The following is a 21,951-nucleotide window of genomic DNA, read 5'->3' as shown; positions in this document are numbered from 1 at the left end:
CCTTTCCCTTCTACATTATTTCCCTGGATTCCTTCCCCCCACCTCCCAATTCCAGGATCCTCTCTGTACTTCACATTACTAGCACCCTCACTGTCTTCTTAATTCAGTTCTCTCTCCTTTCTCGGTCTCTCCTATATCATGGGTTCTTTCTTCCTCCCTATCTACCCAATGCCTTGTGCTCTCTCTCTCTCCCTCCATCATGGTTGCTCTTTGCCTTACATTGCCTTAATCCACAGTGAACTCTGTCCCACCTTTCTCTGATCCTCAGTAAGGTACAGCCTCTTTTCTCCCTAGTATGCTTGGCCATCCTCATCACAGTTTCTGAAAGCTCTACTACATTCTGGTCTCGCCAATCTCCACTATCCCTCTCCTGATCACTAACCATTCTTGTGGCGTGATCCTTGAGATCTGCACCACTTTGGTTGCTGACTGGTAAGAGGGAATTATTAGGAGGAAGGCACACCGGTGTACCAGGGATAAAGGAATCCAGGTCATAATGGGGATTGGGGGAGGGAGCAAAGACAAGCGCTTCTAACCCTGCTGCATTCAGTAACAGGAGATTGCTACTATTTTGATTTAGGACATTATCAGATTAAATTGGTCACGCATTCCCATGTCTAGCAGCCCTCTTGATGCAGTATATACTGTGTGACTGCACTAGATCTGGCTGTACAATGGTTGCTCCCACCACTACCACTTGAGCTCCCTTTCTCACCCGTTCTTTAGAGCGGATAAAGTGTCGTAGATCTCCATGCTTCATGTAGGGCAGGATGACCAGTGGTAAACCTTCCTCAGGAAGAAAGATGCCAATCAAGGACAGGACATGGACATGATGGAAACTCTTCATTAATATCCCTTCCCTCAGAAACTCCTCTACTTCTTCCACATCAGTGATACCTATGGGAAGAAAGAGGGTGAAATAACGCAGGCTTAGACCAGGCAATATTTATTATTGATTTCAACCTGCCAACCACAACATAAAAATTATTGGGTCAATATTCAGCCAGCTTGTTTGAGTGCTAACTCCAGACAGCTACATTAGATCTGGATATTAAATGCTAAAACACATCCAGGCACTGGGCATGGAATATCTTGGTCTTCAGTGAATCTGAAAGTTATGCAGATGCCAGCCAATATTCAGTGCCGGTACCTGCATACCTAACTGGGCAAAGAGATGGCAGCATAAAAAGCAGTCCTATCTGCTCAGTTACGTACACAGGCACTGACACCAGAACTGAATATTGCCCCTGACTCAGCACTCAAACCATCCCGGCATTGCCTGAATTGTGCAAGGGTTAAGTCTCTCCTGCCCACATAAACCATGTTGAATATCAACCCCTATATAACCACATTAATCCCATAAAACAAAAACTTGTTTTAATCTTTTGGGATTGGCAGGTGCTTGTGACCTGGATTGGTCACTGTTGGAAACAGGATACTGCAGCATTTCCCACACTGTACACTGCGGCAAACTCACAGGGCTGCCGTGGAAGGAGAGACAATATGCTAATTGGTCTCCTGCAGCTGTATGCTGGGACTTGGGTTATCGTGTGTTAACGCGCAAACTCTGCTCTGCCGCCGGCCAGAAGAAGGACCTGACCTGTGGCCAGAGCAGAGTTATCCCATTAACATACGATAACCTGGGTCTCGGCAAGCAGGAGACAGACTGAGGGAGCACAGCAGAGGCAGTAAGCTACTGCCACCAGGTAGATCTCTGAGGATGGCCCATCATCAGATCATCGAATGTCAAGATTAGTTTTGTCACAGATGTGTGTGGGGGGTCATTCTGTTGCAATGTTTATATGAATACTGTTTGTAGGTGTTGACAATTCTTACTGTGGTTTTATACTGAAAATGTTTTGTATTAAAATGACCAGGTAGTACATCAGTAGTTGAGTAGGAGTACAAGACAGCTGTTTCTATGCACAGGGGATTAAAGGCGCACCCCCCCATGACAACTTTTTTCCCCCAGAATACCTTTCGTGTGTGTGGGGGGGGGGGGGGGGGCGTGAAAAACTGCATGGACACTTTGGGAATCAACAAACAGGGTGGAGGAATGTTCCAAACAACAAACGATGGTCTTAGGAACATTCCTCCACCTGTTTGTTGATTGATTGATTGCTGTGGAAGGACTCTCTCACTGTTTTTCCTTCACTAAGTTTGGGAACCACTGGGATAATGAGTTTGATAGACCTTCGGTTTGCCCAGTATGGTGATACTGATGTCAGCACGGATTTAGTGAAGGGAAGTCTTGCCTCACCAATCTACTGCATTTTTTTGAGGGGGTGCACAAACATGTGGACAATGGGGAGCCGGTGGAGCTATGTGAGCTTGGACAAATCACGTAACCCTCCACTGCCCCAGGTACATATCTTAGATTGTGAGCCCACTAGGGTTGAAGAAAGTACTGCATATAATATATGTAAACTGCTTTGGTTGTATCACAGAAAATTAGTATATCAAATCCATAACCCTTAACCCTTTCCTCAGTAGTTGTGATTTTCTGAAATAGTAAATACAACTGAATGAACAACCAGTTGGCTCTGCATACTCACGATTCAATGACTTCACTGCACAGTGAATCTCTTTTTCAGTTGAGTCGATGAATGTGCCATGGAATACGCTGCCAAAATGTCCTACGAGAAAAGAGAGTAGCTAGCTCATGAGAAACAAAATATCTCTCTATATAAAAAGCAACACCAATGTTCTATGAAGCCTCCAGCCGGAAGTGTTAAGGGGGCGAGATATCTGGTTTCCCTATGAGTGTCTGCCCCGCCCTCTCTGTAACAGTCAGTGAAGGAAAACGGCAGAGCACGAAATCAAATCGCTGGCTCTGTAACAGTGAAGGACTCAGAGGGGGGAGGGGAGAGAGGCCAGAGGGCAGGGACACACACACTCCCACATGCACACAGAAGAAAACATTGCTAGCCCCCGTTTCATTTGCATCAGAAACGGGGCTTTTTTACTAGTATGTATATAAAAGAAAGGCCTGTATATGGGATCACTGAGGAGAGTAGATACATGGAAGTCCTCTACCCCTCCAACAGGGACATGGCATGGGGGGCACAGAATATTGAAGGCCTGACACCCCTTCCATGAGCTCTCATGCATAGGACTCAGAAACATATCAACATAAGAAACGCTATGCTGTGTCAGACCAAGGACTATTGGGACCAGCATCCTGTCTTCGAGAATGGTCAGACCAGATTGCAACTACCCAGCAGATCCCAAAAAGAAGATCTATTTCCAGGGATGAACAATCACTCTTCCAAGTCTACTTGGCTAATCATTTTTGTATGGACCATTTGCTCCAGGAACTTGTCTAATCCTATTTTGAATCCCTGACCACAAAATCCAGCAGAGATTCCATAATTTAATTATGCGTTGAATAAAATAACTTGTACACTTATACATTTCTGTCATAACCTCTCTCAGTTGTCATTTGTTCAAGCTGAAAAGCCCTAATCTGTTCAGCCTTTCTTCTTAAGGGAGGTGTTCCACTCCCTTTAGTATTTTGGTCACCCTTTTCTAGTTGCACTATATCCTTTTGGGGATGGGGTGACCAGAACTGCACACAAATCTCAAGATGTGGGGACCCATATGGAGGCATTATGATATTCACAGTTTCTCTACCCCTTAATTCCTAACTTTCTGATTTTTTAGCAGCCATGGCACACTGGGCTGACAATCTCAACGTATTATCCAAGATCTTTTTCTTGGTGATGATTCCTTTCTCAGAACCCAGTATTTTGTATCTGTATTTGGGATTAATTTTTCTTATATGCATCACCTTGCACTTGCCCACATAATCTGAATTCAAGAAAGCTTGGGAAAAGAAGGGAGAGTAGATGGCAAGAATGGACAGGCCTTATCGTCTTCATCTAACTTCAGTTTTCTTTCTTCTAAACAGGCAAACTGTAGTTAGTATGCAGAGAAGGGAATTCACACATCCATGTTAAGATGTGGAGAATTCCATTATTATTTGTAGGGCAGCTGCTAATCTAGCAGTAGGGGCGTCTGTATAGATTCTCATTGCTACTACCTTAACCAATAGAAATTCACCTCCTGTTTGGCCTCAGTGGTAGGTAGGCAGAGATATATCAGACCAGAGGGACATCCTGGCCTGTTCCAGAAAGAAGTAGAAGTTAGGAGTGACTAGTTGCAAAAATAATCTCCCCTGACTATAAAACCTTGAATCAATATTTACACCATGTCTTAAATTCCTGGTAATCCCTGGCCTCTGATCTTAAGCACAAGGGGTTAGCCTTCAATCTTAAACCTTAGCCTTATAGTTCAGACATTATATGGACTGGTGCTGTGCTACCCAAGCCAGTACAGTAAAATCAAAGGAGTACCCAGGAGTATGTAGATGACAGAGTGCTGTTTAAGCACTTGTCCTTGTGAATGTCAAAGAGAACAGGGAACCGGAAAGGATAAGTGATTTACACATTGCTGGCCTGAAAGGTGCAATACCATCGAGCAAGAGGCGCTTACCTGGTCCACCCTGGAAGAACTGAGATGTGACATGAGCACTTTGCCCTATAAGATCAAGTGCCATCAAAGGCACAGCCATTGGAGCATGACCTAAGAGTCACGAGGAGAACTAAGTGACTCATTTTTTGCTGAGGTCAGATTACTCATCCCTGCTAGATTTTTCTCTTGAAAATGGTTAAATTGAAAGCTAAGACTTATAGGGGTCAATATTCAAAATATGGCCTGTTAAGTCTTTTCAGGGCTAACTGGTCATTTTCAGTGGCAAGAAAAAAATGGCCAAGGTTACCACACAAATAGGACTGCATAAAAGTCAGTCCTATCTTTATGCGGTACCCCATAGTTGAATATTGCACTTAACTGGCTATGGTGTAGCCGGCTCTGGAAACTTAGAAATTCAATGTAGAAGCATGAATCTGGCATTGAATTTCCAGGTAGAATGCTGGCAGCGGACAGCATAACGCTGAGTATCACTGGCTGAATATTGAACCCATAATGTTCAAACCTCCTTCCCTAACATTTTGGGCCCTATGGTGGGTGTAATAGATCAATCATCAACATCCTCTCTTGAGCCTGGCCCCTCCCTGAGTCTGGGTGGAAGAACCATTCCTCCTCAACCCGTTGTTCCCCAACTGGGGTCCGAAGTGGCCCTATTAGGTGAAGGAACTTCAAAATCCTTGAAGGATGGACAAGGGGCACAAGGTTCCTTGTGTGCTGGAGCTTCTACTCTGCCATTACCTGTTCCAGTTTCTTTTCCGTCACATGTGGAAGTACAAAGTCCAGCCTTAGGCTCTGACTTGGATATTTCCTTAAATGATATATGGTCCATGGTTACTTGTACAGACAGCCTACTGAAAGGGACCATGTCCCAATTGTGTTCATTCACCAAAGCTGCAGTGAACAAATTAGTTGATTTGAAAACAAGACAGCCTGAGAAATCTTTTGCTGCTTTGAATACTCTGATAAAGACTTTGAATGCTACTGAGATGTCAGTTATTAAAGAAAGCCTAGTGCTTCATAGAAAATTAGAACTATTAGAAAATGCATCACTATCTAAAAATCTGAGGTTTTTAATTTTCCTATTACACATCTTTTATCTCCTGAAATATTACTTGGACAGCACCTTTTTGAGGTACTTAAGCTTCCAGTTTCAATGGATATTGGTATCTCAAAACTGTTTCATGTTTCTACTACTTTTTATTTAAACATTTCTGTATCGCACAATCCAAAAGTTCTCAGCGGTTAACAAATGTACATACATACAATCATAAAATAGATATTTGTTCTTACAAACATAAAACTTGAAACTAAAACATAAAATAATAGGCCCAGGCTTCAATCTAAGTACTCCAATCTAATTATTTCTGCCAACTTAATCTTGATAATCTGCCACCCTATACACTTGCATAAAGAGATAAGGGGTCCTTTTATTAGGGTGTGCTTAAAATGGCCTGCAGTAGTATAGATGTGTGTTTTGGACGCACGCAGAATTAGTTTTCAGCACACCTACAAAAACTCTTCCTCAACCCCTACGCCAAGCCCCCTCCCTACCCATCTTCAAATCTCTGCTTAAAACTCACCTCTTCAAGGCTGCTTTCGGCACCTAACCTTTCGCCCTATCAGACGGACTCTACACTTGTCTTTTGACTGTACACTTGTCTTTAGATTGTTTAGATTGTCTTTAGATTGTACACCTGTCTTTTAGATTGTAAGCTCCTTGAGCAGGGACTGTCCTTCCATGTTAAATTGTACAGCGCTGCGTAACCCTAGTAGCGCTTTAGAAATGTTAAGTAGTAGTAGTAAATACCTTTTTAAAATTTTTGCCGAAAATGGACATGTGGCAAAATGAAAACTGCCACATGTCCATTTTGAGTCTGAGACCTTACCACCAGCCACTGACTTAGCGGTAAGGTCTCTCGTGGTAACCAAGCAGTAATGACCTACACGCGTCAAATGCCACTTGACGCACGTAGCTGATGTGCGCCAGAAATTAAAAAAATATTTTTTGAACACATGTAGCTGACATGCACCAAAACTGAAATTACCTTGAGGGCCATGTGGTAACTCCAATTTGGGGCGCGTAGGCGCCTACGCAGCTTAGTAAAAGGGCCCCTAAGTTTTTAATTTTTGTTTAAACTGTTTTAATTCCTGAATTTTTAAAATCCTTAACGGTAGGCTGTTCCACACAATGGGACCTGCTACATAAAAAAGAGTTGCTCTGTATTCATTCAGTTTTACAACCTGATGTGATGGTACGTCTAAGTACAACTGTTGTGCAGATCTCAAAGACCTCATGGGTTGATACACATGCAATTTTGATGCCAGCACTTCTGATACCTGACCAGTTAAAATCTTAAATACAGGATTTTAAACTTAATACAATATTCAGTAGTAGCCAATGCATGGCTTTCAGGACTAGTGAAATATGCTCATATCTGTTGGCACCTACTAATACTCTGCAATAGAGTTGTATGCCATTTGTAGGACTTTTAACTGAGATTTAGATATTTTAAGCATCAAACCATTACAATAGTCAAAACATGGCATTACAAAACTTTGGACTGCTAATCTAAAAATTTGTGGAGTTAACAATTTTTTAAAATGTCTAACCAATCGCAGTTTAAAGAACAAATCCTTCAAAAATTTCTGAGCATGCAACTTAATATTCTGGCTAGAGTCTACAATCACACCCAAATCCCTCAAATTATCCACAACAGATATTATTTCTCCTTCAAATTGAAACAATTCAGGTATATCTGAAGAGGCATATGGTGACAACAATATCTTTGTGATGAGATTCAGTCAGTTGAAACTGAAGGAGTTGTTGACACTCTTAACAACTCAAAGTTTCAATCTTATTGCCTTTTTTGGAAGCCTCTCAGCATTCTTTTCCTAATACAGCAACACTTTTGGTTTCTTTTGTGTCTGAAATGGAGAAAAATGTGATAATGAATGTTTATTTTCAGTACAAAGATAATTCTTTTTATGGTCAAAGGATCCAGCTATTTCCAGATGTGGCTTGCACCACTCAGCTGAGGCAGAAGGCTTTTTAGCCTTGAAACTTCAGCTGTTTGGAAGGTATTACTCTGCCCCTCAATAAATTGGGCAGCTTGTGCTGTCTGTCTATATCAGATTACCTGTATGTGGACCAGGTCCCTGCATTTCTGCAGTCCACTGTGATTAGCCTTTCTTAACACCTGTGTTCTGCACTCAGTGTCTTTTAGAGCTTTGTTACTGCTTGCCTCTAGGCATGCTGGGAGGAGTAGAACTCCCCCTCCCTCCGATTGTTTTCTGTGAGAAAATTGAGAGAGAGCTGGAAGCTGTACCTAGGTCTTAGATCCAATGTGTAGAGAGCATGAACTCTCTATGTTGAGATAGTATACCGCAGCTATGGGTGGATCTGGCCGGGCCTCTCATATCTGGCCCACTCAGTATCTGTCTGACCCTCTAATTGATGCCGGTCTTCTAGGCACTGGTAGGTTGCAGTTTCAATTCAGCCATGTGCATGCGTACAGCTGACAGCAAACAGAAGTTGCCTGCAGCCCTGCAGTGAGTGCTCAAGTGCCTCAAGAACAGGAACTCAGGACTTTTAATTGAAACGGGAGGACCTGCTGTCCTGCTGCAGTATGTGGCAATACCTCTATGTCTCATTGTGGCTGTTACTCTACTGCCCTGCGGTGCTCTTGGTCTGACGTGGCGCCTGCCCTGCTCCTGTGTCCCTGTGGCATGCAAACAGAATATGCCATGGCTCTCCAGGTTGGGTCTCCTCTGCAGTACTGTGTAGTAACTGAACCATTCACTGTGACTGTGCAAGGGAACCATACATTGCAGGTGATACTCCTTCATGCACCTCTCATCTGAGTTAAGAAGCACATGGCTTCTCTTCCATTAAAGAAGTTTTAAGCTGAGACCTTGATTTGTACTACAGACTTGGAAAAATCCAAAATCCCAGGAATAACATGTATAGAATGTTTGTACGTTTGGGAAGCCTGCCAGGTGCCCTTGGCCTGGATTGGCCGCTGTCATGGACAAGATGCTGGGCTCGATGGACCCTTGGTCTTTTCCCAGTATGGCATTACTTATGTACTTATGTACAAAAACAAAAACACCAATGAGTTCCACACAGTCACACAAATCAAAACCAAAGATGTGGAAGAAGCCAACTAAAAGGTCCAGGATGACCAAAGTTTATTCTTAAAAAAAAAAAAAGTGCTGATAGAACAACCCAACAGTGGAGGAGTGGCCTAGTGGTTAGGGTGGTGGACTCTGGTCCTGGGGAACTGAGGAACTGAGTTCAATTCCCACTTCAGGCACAGGCAGCTCCTTGTGACTCTGGGCAAGTCACTTAACCCTCCATTGCCCCATGTAAGCCGCATTGAGCCTGCCATGAGTGGGAACGCGCAGGGTACAAATGTAACAAAAAAAAAAAAAAAAAACACGGGCCATGTTTCAACAAACACAGTCTTCGTTAGGGGAATCTTAATAAAAACAAATAAACATAAATAAAATAAAACAAATACAATACAAATATAGTAATAGTCCAACAGACTTAAATTGAAATCATAATCAATGAAAAATCTATGAAACACATGCACAAGCAAAAACAGGACAAGTTTCTAAGTTATATAATACAGCATATACCTGTCAAATTAGCAAACAGTATGTTGTCATATTAGAATTGCCATAACAGCATTCTTCTATAAAAACAAATAACAAATATATTGTAAAAATGATAATGAGGTTTCAAAGATTACTGAATTTTCTATGAACTTAAAACAGGACTGTCAAACCCTTACACCAATAGGTACTGTCATAACTACAAACATTGTAATTAGTGATAAAAGAACACCATATTTCAGCACTTACACAGTCAATACTAAACATAAAAGACATAAAGGCTTTGTGAAAATATTCACAGTGGCAACAATGTTTAAAAAGGCTGTAATAAACAAAACTCATATAAAATTGAAAATAAAACCAAATTCTAAAGCCCAGACTCAAGAAGGTCAATAAACAGAATGCATAAGCTATTTCCTTAGGAACAGATTGTGGAGAAGATGTCATAATAATACATCAAGTAAATGGCAATATCGAGCAACCATTGTTTTCTGTATTATCCGACTTTTCACTTATCCGACAATGGGTTGGTCCCGTTTATGTTATATAACCGAGACTGTACTGTACATCAAGTTCATCATGAAAATATGGCAAACATAAAGACATGCCTAACATCAAGATTCAGTAAGATATATTTCAGGATACTCCCTGTCATCACTTTGGTTTGAATGGCATTTTATCCACTGGGAACTCTTATTAACTCTTCAGGCTATGATAATGGTCTAGAGGTTACATCATCCTTACTGTTGGTAGATGACTTGAAGCTCTAATACCTTTTCTCTTCAAATCTATCTGTTCAAAAACACACAAACTATAGATGCCCTCTCCACATCAGGGGCGTAGCCAGACAACAGATTTTAGGTGGGCCTAGAGAAGAAGTGGGTGGGCACCAAGTGTTCTCCCTCCCCCCAACCACCAACAAAAAAATATCTCAGCTGGTGGGAAATGCTTCTTTCTACCTTGGCAGTCTGCAGCAGGCATGCGCTGAAAACTGAGAATGCGCAGATGCTGGTATCGTAGAGAGTAATGTTTTCATTACCATCAGGGGGAAGTCTTCAGCTGGCCGAGCTTGGGATCCCCACCAGCTACCGCTAAACATGTGCTACTGTTGGATGGGCCTGAGCCCTAAATGGGTGGGCCCCGGCCCTCCCAGGCCCACCTGTGGCTACGCCACTGCTCCACATTGCACAACATTATTGTAACTCAACCAAAATGTAAATTGTAAGCCACTCTGAACCAAAAATTGTTTTTGGATACAAGAATACATAAATAAAAATAAATAAATAAATAAATAAATAAAATAGTTCCAGTGGCCAAGAATTATCAGAATATCACCATGGAGTGAAAACTTTTATACTAAGATGACTTTTTTCTGGACAAATGCAATAAAGCAACCTTTCTTAGAGGAAAATTGAGCAAAACTGAAAACATCTCTCTGACTGATGGTTTTGAGATAAAGGAACTCGAACAGGAAGGTGTGTGTAAATATCTAGGAATGGAGGAAGAAACAACAATCATGCATAATCATTACGAGAAAAAAATCAGTTAAGAGTATTACGAGAGTAAAATTGATACTGAAGAGCGCATTAATGTCACAGAATAAGATACATACAAGTGTTGGAACTACAGACAGACATCTTAAAAGATCTTACAAAACTGGATATACAAACAAGAAAACTCCACGCCCAAGAGATCACTTAGAAGAACCAGTGTATGTCCCTGAGCTGAAGGAGGAATGGGCCTCACAGAAATAGATTATACCTATAGAGTTGCACTGAATGTTATAATAGAGGTGTCAATGCCATGTGATTATTCTGTGAATTGTGTAGAGAGAAGATCCTAATGCAGTTGTAGACTAAGAAAATGTGACAGAAAGACACAGAAATATTTCCCATTTATTGGGATCCACAGCCTTGATTAAAAGGAATGTTCAAGTACTACCATGAGCATCAGCAGTACATTTAATAGACCAAGCTCATATTCCACATAACCTGGAGCTTGCAAGTAAGGTTCAATACTGGCATGGTTCATTGCCCCCTCATAAGACCCACCTTTGCCAATGATGCTGTCCTGGTGCAGAATCAGACACTCCTTAGCGATGAGAACATCCTTCACTTCCTCTAGCAACTCTGGATCCAGATTTTTCAGAAGGCTAGATGGGGTCACTAATAGAGGCAAAGTTGAACCTCCGGAGGTACTGCCACTTTGAAATGTCATCCTCATGGAGCCACTGTTAGGAGTATCTGGAAGAGAGAGAGAGATCAACAGTGCCATCTAGCCAAAAAAAAAAAAAAAACACACAAAGAACGTTATAATTAGAAGGAAAATTATTATCAACACTTCGGAAACTAAGTTCTATTTTAGTTAAATAGTCATCTGAATATTTTATGATGAACGTGCAGTCGGAGAAGGCAGAGTTTGGGAGTAAAAGGAGAGTGCAGATGGGATGAGGTCGTAGCAGAGATCAAGGGGGTACAGCTGTCAAGAATATGCTGCAGCGAGGAATTTAGAGATGTCACCTGATCAGAGAGGGAAAGAAAGGGTGAAGAAGGGTTAAGCTGTGAACGATCATCATGGAGAAGATCAAGAGCTAAATCAGTCAGTGTACGGTTGGGAGGGTAAGAATTGGAAAGTACAGGTGGAGGCACAGGGACTGAGAGAGAAAAAGAGACAAATAAGTGGTCATGTTCAATTGTGAAGTGCTGCGTACGATTTGGAGCGCTATAGAAATGATTTATAGTAGTAGTAGTAGATAGGCTACACCTTCACTGTGTTGCGCAGCCCGAGGTGCATGACAGAAGAGGATGCCAGAAGGGCAAGACTCAAGAAGAGAAGCAGAGTCACCTGGTCTAAGCCAAGTTTCAGTGATACAGATATGATCCAGAGACTGAGAGGAAAAGTGGTCAGAAATGAAAGCACCTTTGTGGAAAATAGACCTTGCATTAAGGAGGCTGATTCTAAGCACAGAGGAAGAGACAGAAGTGAGAGAGGGTGAGAGGCAAGGAACCAGGGGGATGTAGGCTAGTGTCCTAAATAAGGGCGAGGAGGGCAAAAGGGACGAGAAAGCTGAGGATGCAAAAGAACAGGAATAGGCTGAAAGGAAGCCTCAAGAAGGACAAGATGATGGATGAGACATCAGGAACACATAGAGGGCAGAAGAGTGAGATGAAGAACAGAGAAGATCAGTAGGGGGAAATAAGGAGGCGCACAAGGAGCACAATCTGCTCCTTGGTCATGCTCCTTTGGAACCATCCAAAGCCCTCAGAGCATGCCCCTGGGCAAGTGCCTTGAGGTAGTGCAGGTTAAGTAGTAAATGGCGAGTGACATCGTCTTGCGGGGAGAGAATCACAGCGAATGAGGAGACCAAAGTCAGCAACATATGTGAATCTGAGGAAGAGAGACAAGCATAGAAAGCAAACAATACAATCTACCACAGGTATATCAGGATGCACTCTTGTGGCAAGCGACTTGAGGCAGTGTGGGTTAAGTAGTAAATGGCGGGTCACCTTGCAGAAAGAGCGGCAACAGAGAATCATAGAGATTGAGGAGACAAGAGTCAACATCATATGTGAATCTTGCAGGGAGAGCAGCAATGGAGAATCACAGAGAGTGTGAGGAGACCAGAGTCAGCAGCGTATATGAATCAGAGAAAGAGAGACAAACACAGTAAGCATACAAAGCAATACAGTCCAGCACAGGTACATCATCTCTGAAAAGTAGTCTTTTTGGTCAAAGAGAAGTTGTCAAGAAAGATGGAATGGCATTCATTACACAGAGAAAGCTAGCTGCTCTTGTCATTTTGCCATCTCTGTGTATTGAATCTGCCTTTAAAAAAAATATATTAATCATGATTTGAACTACATCAGAAGCAATTTGCGGTATATCAAGCACTGGAATTAATTAATTAAAACCAAAGCAACTCTTTAGTGTTGCCATGAAAATTCCTGACCCTGCTGACTACTTAAATCCTAAGCAAATGACTTGGCTTCTTATTTTATAAAGCTGCTAATATCATGAAAGAATTTCATTCTACCCCTCCACTTGACGTATCATCCAAAAGATGGGAGTGATTATCCCCATTCTATCTCGCAAGTATGTGGCAAGCCTTTAACCTTGTTTACTTAAGAAAATACTATCACTCATAAAGCCTTCAACTTGTTCCTCCGATCCCATGCCTGTCATAACCCTCAACTAGGGCTCCTTCCCTGTTTTCTCCTAAAGAGTACAAGTATCTTTTCAACTGTTATCCTTCCTGCTGGAAGTAAGCAACTATTTCCTCATTTTTAAAAAGCCTAGACTCAATATTTCTGCCCACAATTTTTGAAAACTTATTCTCAGGCAGCTATTTATCCCTCTGGAAAAAAAAATCAATGTTCTCTGCTCCAGACAATCAGGATTCCACCCAGGTCACAGAACTGAGTCAGTGTTGATATCCCTGCCAAACAAAATCCAGGAAAATTGCTATTACTATAATAACAGATTTGAGCTCTGCCTTTCACCTTGTGAACATTCTCTTCTAGTCTCTCAGTTATACACAGCCTTCCAAGAGCTCTCTAAAAGCTTCTAACTTTATCCCCCTAAATTTGTGCTGGAGGATGTGGTAACAGCGGTTAGCGTATCTGCATTTAAAAAAGGTTTGGACAAGTTCCTGGAGGAAAAGTCCATAGTATGATATTGATTGACATGCGGAAGCTACATGGAATGTTGCTACTATTTGAGATTTTGCCAGGTACTCAAAAAATGAGTAGATTAGAGAAATACATGAGAAAACAAATGAGCTTTCAAAAGAAAACAGGGAAAAGAAAGCTCTGATTTCAGAGAAAGTTGTAGAGTGTTCCAAAGAGAAAGTGCTAAACAGATAAAAGCAGAAGCATCTATAGAACTAAGTCGAGAACAATGAACAGATTGTTCTCATCTCTGCTGCTCTCAATGACCCTGGGATCTATAAAATCCAGTGTTTATCTGACTATCCTGCTTATAAAACGTGTTACTTTATGATGTATACTACAGTGAAATAAAAGTTGCATAGATTTGATATGGTGTCACTGAGTCTTCTGTCCTTCACCCACCAATTATGCACACTTATGTACAGCATTCCTTGTAGTCACTGTGCTGGGTAGTGTATTACTTACAGGATTCAAATTAGCTACTGTTCTGGGCAGAACATTACTTACAAGATTCACGGTAGTCACTGTCTGGAGCATTCCTGTTGGCACTTGACAGTAATTCCAGTTGTTCTACTATGTAACAAAGAAAAAGGATAAGCCTAAGGGAAAAAAAACTATTAATCCCCATCCCTACCTGAAGACCTTGTTGTCACTCATAGGATCTGTATAAGCTCCCACTTCTAACCAAAACAGATTTAGGAAAAGCCATTTGTGCCTTAGCAATCTAACAGATATTTTTGAAGTGTTGAATAAACATATACATAAGGGTGAACCACTTACTACTACTACTACTACTACTACTATTTAGCATTTCTATAGCGCTACAAGGCATACGCAGCGCTGCACAAACATAGAAGAAAGACAGTCCCTGCTCAAAGAGCTTACAATCTAATAGACAAAAAATAAATAAAGTAAGCAAATCAAATCAATTAATGTGAACGGGAAGGAAGAGAGGAGAGTAGGTGGAGGCGAGTGGTTACAAGTGGTTACGAGTCAAAAGCAATGTTAAAGAGGTGGGTTTTCAGTCCAGATTTAAAGGTGGCCAAGGATGGGGCAAGACGTAGGGGCTCAGGAAGTTTATTCCAGGCGTAGGGTGCAGCGAGACAGAAGGCGCGAAGTCTGGAGTTGGCAGTAGTGGAGAAGGGAACAGATAAGAAGGATTTATCCATGGAGCGGAGTGCACGGGAAGGGGTGTAGGGACAGACGAGCGTGGAGAGATACTGGAGAGCAGCAGAGTGAGTACATTTATAGGTTAGTAGAAGAAGTTTGAACAGGATGCGAAAACGGATAGGGAGCCAGTGAAGGGTCTTGAGGAGAGGGGTAGTATGAGTAAAGCGACCCTGGCGGAAGATGAGACGGGCAGCAGAGTTTTGAACCGACTGGAGAGGGGAGAGGTGACTAAGTGGGAGGCCAGCAAAAAGCAGATTGCAGTAGTCTAAACGAGAGGTGACAAGGGTGTGGATGAGGGTTTTCGTAGAGTGCTCGGAAAGAAAGGGGCGGATTTTACGGATGTTGTAAAGAAAGAAACGACAGGTCTTGGCAATCTGCTGGATATGAGCAGAGAAGGAGAGAGAAGAGTCAAAGATGACTCCAAGGTTTCGAGCTGAGGAGACAGGGAGAATGAGAGAGCCATCAACAGATACATGATTCTGAATTTTCAGAATGTATTTGGCAAAGACCCTTGTGGAATACTACTGAGGACATTAAAAAGTGATGGATAGCAGGCATGTTTATCCACATGTCCATTTTGTTCAATACTAACATCAGGATCATTGGTTTGTGGGTTTATTGAATCACCCATAAAACCCTTTAAAGTTGGAGTTTCATTGGCTACTCTCCAATCCTCATGTACAGTGCTAGGTGTTAATGGTACATTAAAAATTACCAGTAGTAAGTTTGGTATGAATATGATCAGGTACTGGTGACTTCTAGCTGCAAAATCTTTTCAATTTCCTCCAATACATTTTCCAGTTTTGCTGTGATTTGCTTGTCCAATTAGTTCCCTCACAGGTTTTATGCTTCTAATGCAAAAGTTTTAATGGATAGCTTTAGCCTCTACAGCACAGAAATGTATGTGCATGCACGCCTGTGTGTGGGAGTGCAGGGTTAGTGAGAAAGGCAGTGTTAAGTAATGAGGAGCAATTACCCTTTTTTTTATTCTTCTGGTACTTCATGAATAAATATACCAAGATGCCACAGATCAGAAGAGACATAATAGTTCCCAACACTATTCCAATGACAGGGCTCAGGATACTGCGGCGAGTTACACGGCCCAGATAAGTACATTTATCATTGACACAAATCTATATGGAAGAGAAGGAATGATACTGTCAGAAAATATCTTTAGACTGCTTAGAGATGTCTGAGACACTGTGGACAAGCTTACAACCTTCAGCTCCAAATTACATTGCCAATTTGCTACATCCTTATCTTCCCTCCCACAATCTACGATCCTCTCAAAGACCACAATTACAACTTCCATACCCATCTTGTATAAGACTTGACATTACTTGGGATACTGCATTCACTTATGCAGCGCCCAGACTCTGGCACACTCTACCGTTACAATTAAAAATAGAAGATTCTTATGCTACTTTCAAGAAACTCTTTAAAACGTGGCTTTTCCAACAAGTATTCCATATCTGAACACTATTTCATATTCTCCACATCTTTACTTTCATTCATTTCTTTTTCTTTTGCTCTCTCTTGAGCTTTTAATTTGGCGACTGCCAGTAAATCGAAACTTTGTAATAAAATAAATAAAGCTAGGTGTGATAGAGATGTGTCTTTAGAAGATTAATAGAAGTCATGAATTATATAGTTTACAAAAGATGTCACTTTACTCTATTTAATTATGAGACTTTTGTCTGCTCCTGCCAGTGAACACTGATCCTAAATTAAGACAGAAACAGGGTTTGAAAATGTGCTTTTTGGCTTGTTTCTTTTTCACTTCCTCTGGAGGATTGTGCTTAATGACCCTGATCCTCTCTGCTGAGCCCCTGTACCTCTACTGGCTCTCCTTCCTTTGAGATGATCATCTCCTTTGAAATCCTGCAGGTGACCTCATTCTTCAGAACTGTAGGATGGCAGTTCCAGTTTGCTACAGTCATGGTAATGTTCATGCATCCCACCACCAAATCCAGGTGCCGATGCTGAAGAAAGAAAAAGAAAACAAAAATCAGAAGATACACTGCAGGCCAGTTTCCTCAGGAAGAGACTGTGCCCCTCTCACCTCATGCACTACCCAGAGCCGTGCGGCTCATTTCTTTCACCCAGCAAGAGTGAGAAATCAATCTCTAATGAACTACAAATCCTCCCTTAGACTGTACATTGCTTGGAGGATTGTAATAGCCCCTTGCACATTCTAATATCAGCTTTCCAAGGGGCAAATGATCAGAAGCCCCATGCTGTTCCAAACAGCTCTCTAAAAATAGCACTGGAACAGCGCATGGCTATACCGCCCATGATCAGAGCTAATGGCATGCAAATTTAAGCAAGCTATTAGCTCTGATCATAGGGCTGAAGTGCAGGAGGATTGTGCCTGAGCTGGGCTCAGGTACAATCCTCCCGCACTTGTTTGACAGGTCCAGGCTGGTCCTATCAAACATTCCAAGGGGCTACCCCTCCACAACCTCCAGTGAACATGACCTGCACAAGCCCCCACCCCGGATACCACACGGGGGGCTGGAAGTCCAGTGGATCTTCAGCCCCCCTCCCAACAGTGCTGGAGGTCAGAACCTCCAGCCCATACCCTAGTGGTCAAGCGGTGACTGACTGCGATCCCCCATGAACCCCTACTTCCTTGAATGGAGGAGGGGCGTGATCCTAGTCCTTCCTCTGACGAGCACAGACTCCAAAATGGCAATGCCAGGCATTTTGGGATGTGCTGTGTGAGGCTTCCATTCCATATATGAACTCCTTTATATGGAAAGAAAGACCCACCCAGCACAACCCATGAAGCACTGGGCAGGGCTGTGCTTTGCCATATTGGAGGCGGACCTCATCAGGGGAGAGACAAGGATTACGTCCCTCCTCTGTTCGAGGTAGCAGGGGTTTGGGGGGGGGGGGATCACAGTCAGTTGCCACTACACCACCAGGGTATAGACTGGAGGTCTGGTGACCTTCAGCACTTTCTTCTGTTGGAAGGGGGATGTTAGGGGGGCTGGAGGTTCACTGGACTTCCAACCCTCCGTTTTGGCGTGGGGGGTGGGGGGTCTTGGGGGGGGTCGTGGTCACTGGGGCCATAAGGACTGGGGAGTGGGGGGGTCCACTGGACCCCCAGCTGACACAGCCCAGGTGGACAGCTGCATCCTGCCACCCGGCTGCTGTCCTGCTGCTCTTCCTGCCCTAACACCAGCTCCAAGTTCAGTGCACTCTACCATTAATCACGGGGACACTAGAATGAAAGAGCGTACCAGCAGGTATTAGCATGCTACTTGCGTTGATCTGCTGCACGCTCTTTTGTTCCGGCGCTATGGGCAGGTAATCATAAAATGCAGGCGCTAGTCCAGTGCTAATGGCCTCTAGTGCCTGCATTTACCTCTGATCATCTGCTCCCAAGTGCTTCCTTATTACTCATAAACAGAAAGTATTGAGTAACAAATTTAAGGATTAATAAAAAGAAAAAAAAAGCAAGGTGATACTTTCTTATTGCACTAACTTAGGGCCCCTTTTACTAAGCCGCGTAGGTGCCCACACGTGCCCAATGCATGCCGAAATGGACTTACCGCCCGACTACCGCATGGCTCTTTGGTAATTTCATTTCTGGCGCGTGTCCGATACACGTCTGAAAAATCTTTTTTATTTTCTGGCGCGCGTAGCACATGCACGTCAAGTGGCATCTGACGAGCGTAGGTCGTTACCGCCCAAATTCTTTACTGTTAGGTCTGTGGCTAGCGGTAAGGTCAGAGAACCGAAATGGACGGGCAGCAGTTTTGATTTTGCCACACGTCCATTTTTGTGAAAAAAAAAAGAGGCCTACACTACCGCAAGCCACTTTCCAGCCCTTAATACATTTTCTGACTAACTTTCAGGATCTAACACCCCAACTGCAGGTTAGAACAGAATGAGCCAAAGATGTCAGAAAATACAGGTGAATCATGAAAAACATTCCCATAGTAGTCTGATGGGGAAAGGGGGGTAATTTTATGGCTTATTATGTATTAGAAAGGCCAGATCTTTGTTATTTTGAAGTATGTGATCATTTTAATTTCAAACAATTTACATTCCTTAAGGGCCCTTTTACTAAAGCTTAGTGCACTCTAAATGCTAAGAAGCCCATTGTATGCCCACTTGGAGCACGCTATGCTTTAGTAAGAGGGCCCCTTAATTTAAAAAGAAATGTCATTTGAGTGTCCTGATTATAAGGCAGTGCTCTAGTCCTGAAAAGCGCTGCCCACAGATGTTTCACCTTACTACTCTATGGCTTCTGTTCTTACATCTATTTGAAACAATCCTTGTCTTTAACATCTCCTCAATGGGGCATCTTCTTATTTTATGCAGTGGCACTACCCATTCCCATCCCCCCCTCCCCCCGACATAACTCGGATCCCCCTGACCAAGCCCCCACACCCCCCAACACAACTCGATCCTTCCACCCTCCGACACATCTCTGAGCCCCCACAATCAACATACCGACTCATTTCCATGGGTAAAGCACTGTTCCCCCAGTGGCAATGATTTTGAAAATTATCCTCCTTATGTAGTATCGATGAAAGGAAGATTGAGCTTTAAGGCATCTCAATACTGACAAATCAAAGAGGCTAAAAATAATACATTCTGCTGAAAATGTAGCCATTTCTGCCTTGCTCCAGCTATCAATAACATTTCTGATGGCTTACATGTGCTTCGATCTCATCCTCTGTGTCCTTCAGGTGCAGCACATTACCCTCTGCCTCGAATGGAAAAATCTCATAAGTGCTGAAATAAGGAAATTTGAAAGATCTCAAGCCTGGGGTTCCATCCATCAATATGCTCAAGTTCCCAAAAATTTTTTCATTGAAGTACTTCATGCTGTAGGCTGGACTCTGGCACACCATCTTCTCAGCTGAGAATTGCTCATTGCATACCTGATAGAACAGGCAGAGAGAACTAGAGTTTTAAAAATAAAATAACGTCTTCTCTTTTCCCTATTCATTTATCAAACCAGCAATGTCTTTTCTCTCACTCCTATACATCTAGTTGTCATCATGTCATGCACAGTCTCTTTTCTGCCATCCTACTCTTATCAAGAAAGAACCATCCAAAGATTCTCTACAAATTGTAGCTATTCATTATCATTAGAGAGCCATTGTGCTTTTTGGGGCCGATGCAGAAAGCTAACTGCGTGGTTATCGCAGATATAACGTTGTTTTACTGTGGGTTTTACTGGCTGAGCAATGCAAAAAGGGTTTGCAGAAAGGGCTTTGGCATGGGTGCTAATTTATGTGGAAAACATGAACACCCATCACATTGAAATGTACGGTAACGTGGTCATTACCAATTCCACAGCCATGCATGGAAAACAAGTTTGAGATGAGTGCACAAAGCAGGAAAGATTTCACCAGGTCCAGGGCAGTGTAGAAGGGTCAGTTGAGAGGAGTGCGTGTCTAATGGCATCTCATCCCAACCCAACCACCTGCCCCAGATAGCTTTCTGCAATGGTCCTTAGTAGTCTAGTGGACCCCCCTCCACAATCTGACCTCTGAAAAAACATCTAGTTTCTAATGGCTCTTCTCACCACCCCGATATGACTGACTCTGACCCCCAAACAAAACTGGAGTCTAGTTGCAACCCCCTGCCCTAGCCCCCCCCAACAAAAACATCCCACGTATCTAGTGCCACCCCTTCCTCACTCCCAACCCCCCCCCCCCGACCTGATTTAAAAAAAAGTCCTTGGTATCTAGTGGGGCCTCACCCACACATTCCTAGGTCCTGTACCTCAAATGAGGCAGGAGTGATGCCCATTCACTCCCGCCTCCAGTGCCGTCATCTTCAAAATTCTAGGATGCATCATGCAGGGCCAAGTGCCACCATTTTTTACAAGATGGTATAGAAGCAGGAACAAGTGGGCATTGCTTCCAACTCATTTACGGTATATGGCCTTGGGGGGGGGGGGGGGAGAGCCTTGTTGGGGGTCTCAATAGACATGAGGGACTTTATTTTCAGTTAGGTCAGGGTTGGGAGGGAGGGGCACCACTAGACACCAGGGATGTTTATTTTTTTTTTGGGGGGGGGGGTGAGATGAGGAAGGGTAGAGAATGCCACTAGACACCAAAGATTTTTTTCAGGGGCAAGGTTTAGTCTGGGGAGGGTTGGTCATAAAGGGGCGCTTTTTGTTGGGGCATCAACTTTTGAGGCCCATGAAAATGCCACTGGCATGCTTTTTTGCCTGTGGCTTCTGTTTTTTTTTTTTTTTTTTTACGTCACCCTTCCAGGGACTTTTAAGAATGAGCTGTGGATTACTGCATGCTGCGGTATATTTGGAGCACTAATTTAGCAGTCGCGCTTTCTCGCTGAGCCAGTTCTACTGTGAGGCTTTCTGCAAGGGCCCCCTTTCTTCATCCTGCGTAGCTTGCCTCAACCACCATTATACATTGGCTCTTTCCTTCTACCTCATCTGGATATCATCACGCACAACCTCTCTACTTATGAATTTCCTCAGAGACTAGTTATGTACAGCCGACTCTCCCATCTCGATTTTCATATGAATACCTGGATTTTAGATGTACTGCTTACTTTTTCGAAATTCAAGCTCAAGATGAGTTACATTTTCGGGTACAAAGGTTATTTCCCTGTCCAAATGGTCTCCTAATCTAGTTTCAGTGAAGTGACTTCCCCAAGCTCACAGAAAGTGTCAGTGGGAGAAGCAGGATCTAAACTTGGGTTTTCTGGATCACAACCTGCTTCTCCAACCACTGTTCTTACACTGGCTTTTTTCTGCTGCTATTGGTACCGAATCCATCCCCAGTCTAGTGCTCGCTTTCTTTCATTTTTTGAATGGTGCATTTACCATAATTGCATATAAAACACTGGGAGAACAATTTTCAAAGCTATTTAGCTAGATACACTGTCCTGGCTGTGAACTGTCCTCAGTGTAACTAAAGCACAGTTGTTTACTTGTAACAGGGGTTCTCCATTGATATCAGGATAAATCAGACACATGTGGGTGATGTCATCCAGTACCACCGATACAGAC

General features: G+C 42.9%; 1 protein-coding gene across 7 annotated transcripts in view; it reads right to left on the bottom strand.

Moving 5' to 3' along the window:
* Window positions 1–21,951, bottom strand: part of MST1R (macrophage stimulating 1 receptor) — a 239,425-nt gene that overhangs the window by 29,688 nt on the left and 187,786 nt on the right. For all 7 annotated transcript variants that reach the window (XM_030205877.1, XM_030205881.1, XM_030205878.1 and 4 more), the window contains exons 11-17: window positions 19,616–19,843; window positions 16,781–16,927; window positions 15,922–16,078; window positions 14,283–14,348; window positions 11,160–11,351; window positions 2,556–2,636; window positions 716–897 (exon numbers count right to left, since the gene is read on the bottom strand). In XM_030205877.1, coding sequence (XP_030061737.1) covers window positions 716–897; window positions 2,556–2,636; window positions 11,160–11,351; window positions 14,283–14,348; window positions 15,922–16,078; window positions 16,781–16,927; window positions 19,616–19,843 — 1,053 coding nt within the window. The remainder of the gene's footprint in view (window positions 1–715; window positions 898–2,555; window positions 2,637–11,159; window positions 11,352–14,282; window positions 14,349–15,921; window positions 16,079–16,780; window positions 16,928–19,615; window positions 19,844–21,951) is intronic.

The sequence above is a fragment of the Microcaecilia unicolor genome, chromosome 6, assembly GCF_901765095.1.
Source record: "Microcaecilia unicolor chromosome 6, aMicUni1.1, whole genome shotgun sequence".
NCBI lineage: Eukaryota > Metazoa > Chordata > Amphibia > Gymnophiona > Siphonopidae > Microcaecilia > Microcaecilia unicolor.
The sequence above is the reverse complement of the archived record's forward strand: the minus strand, read 5'-3'. Positions and strand labels throughout refer to the sequence as shown.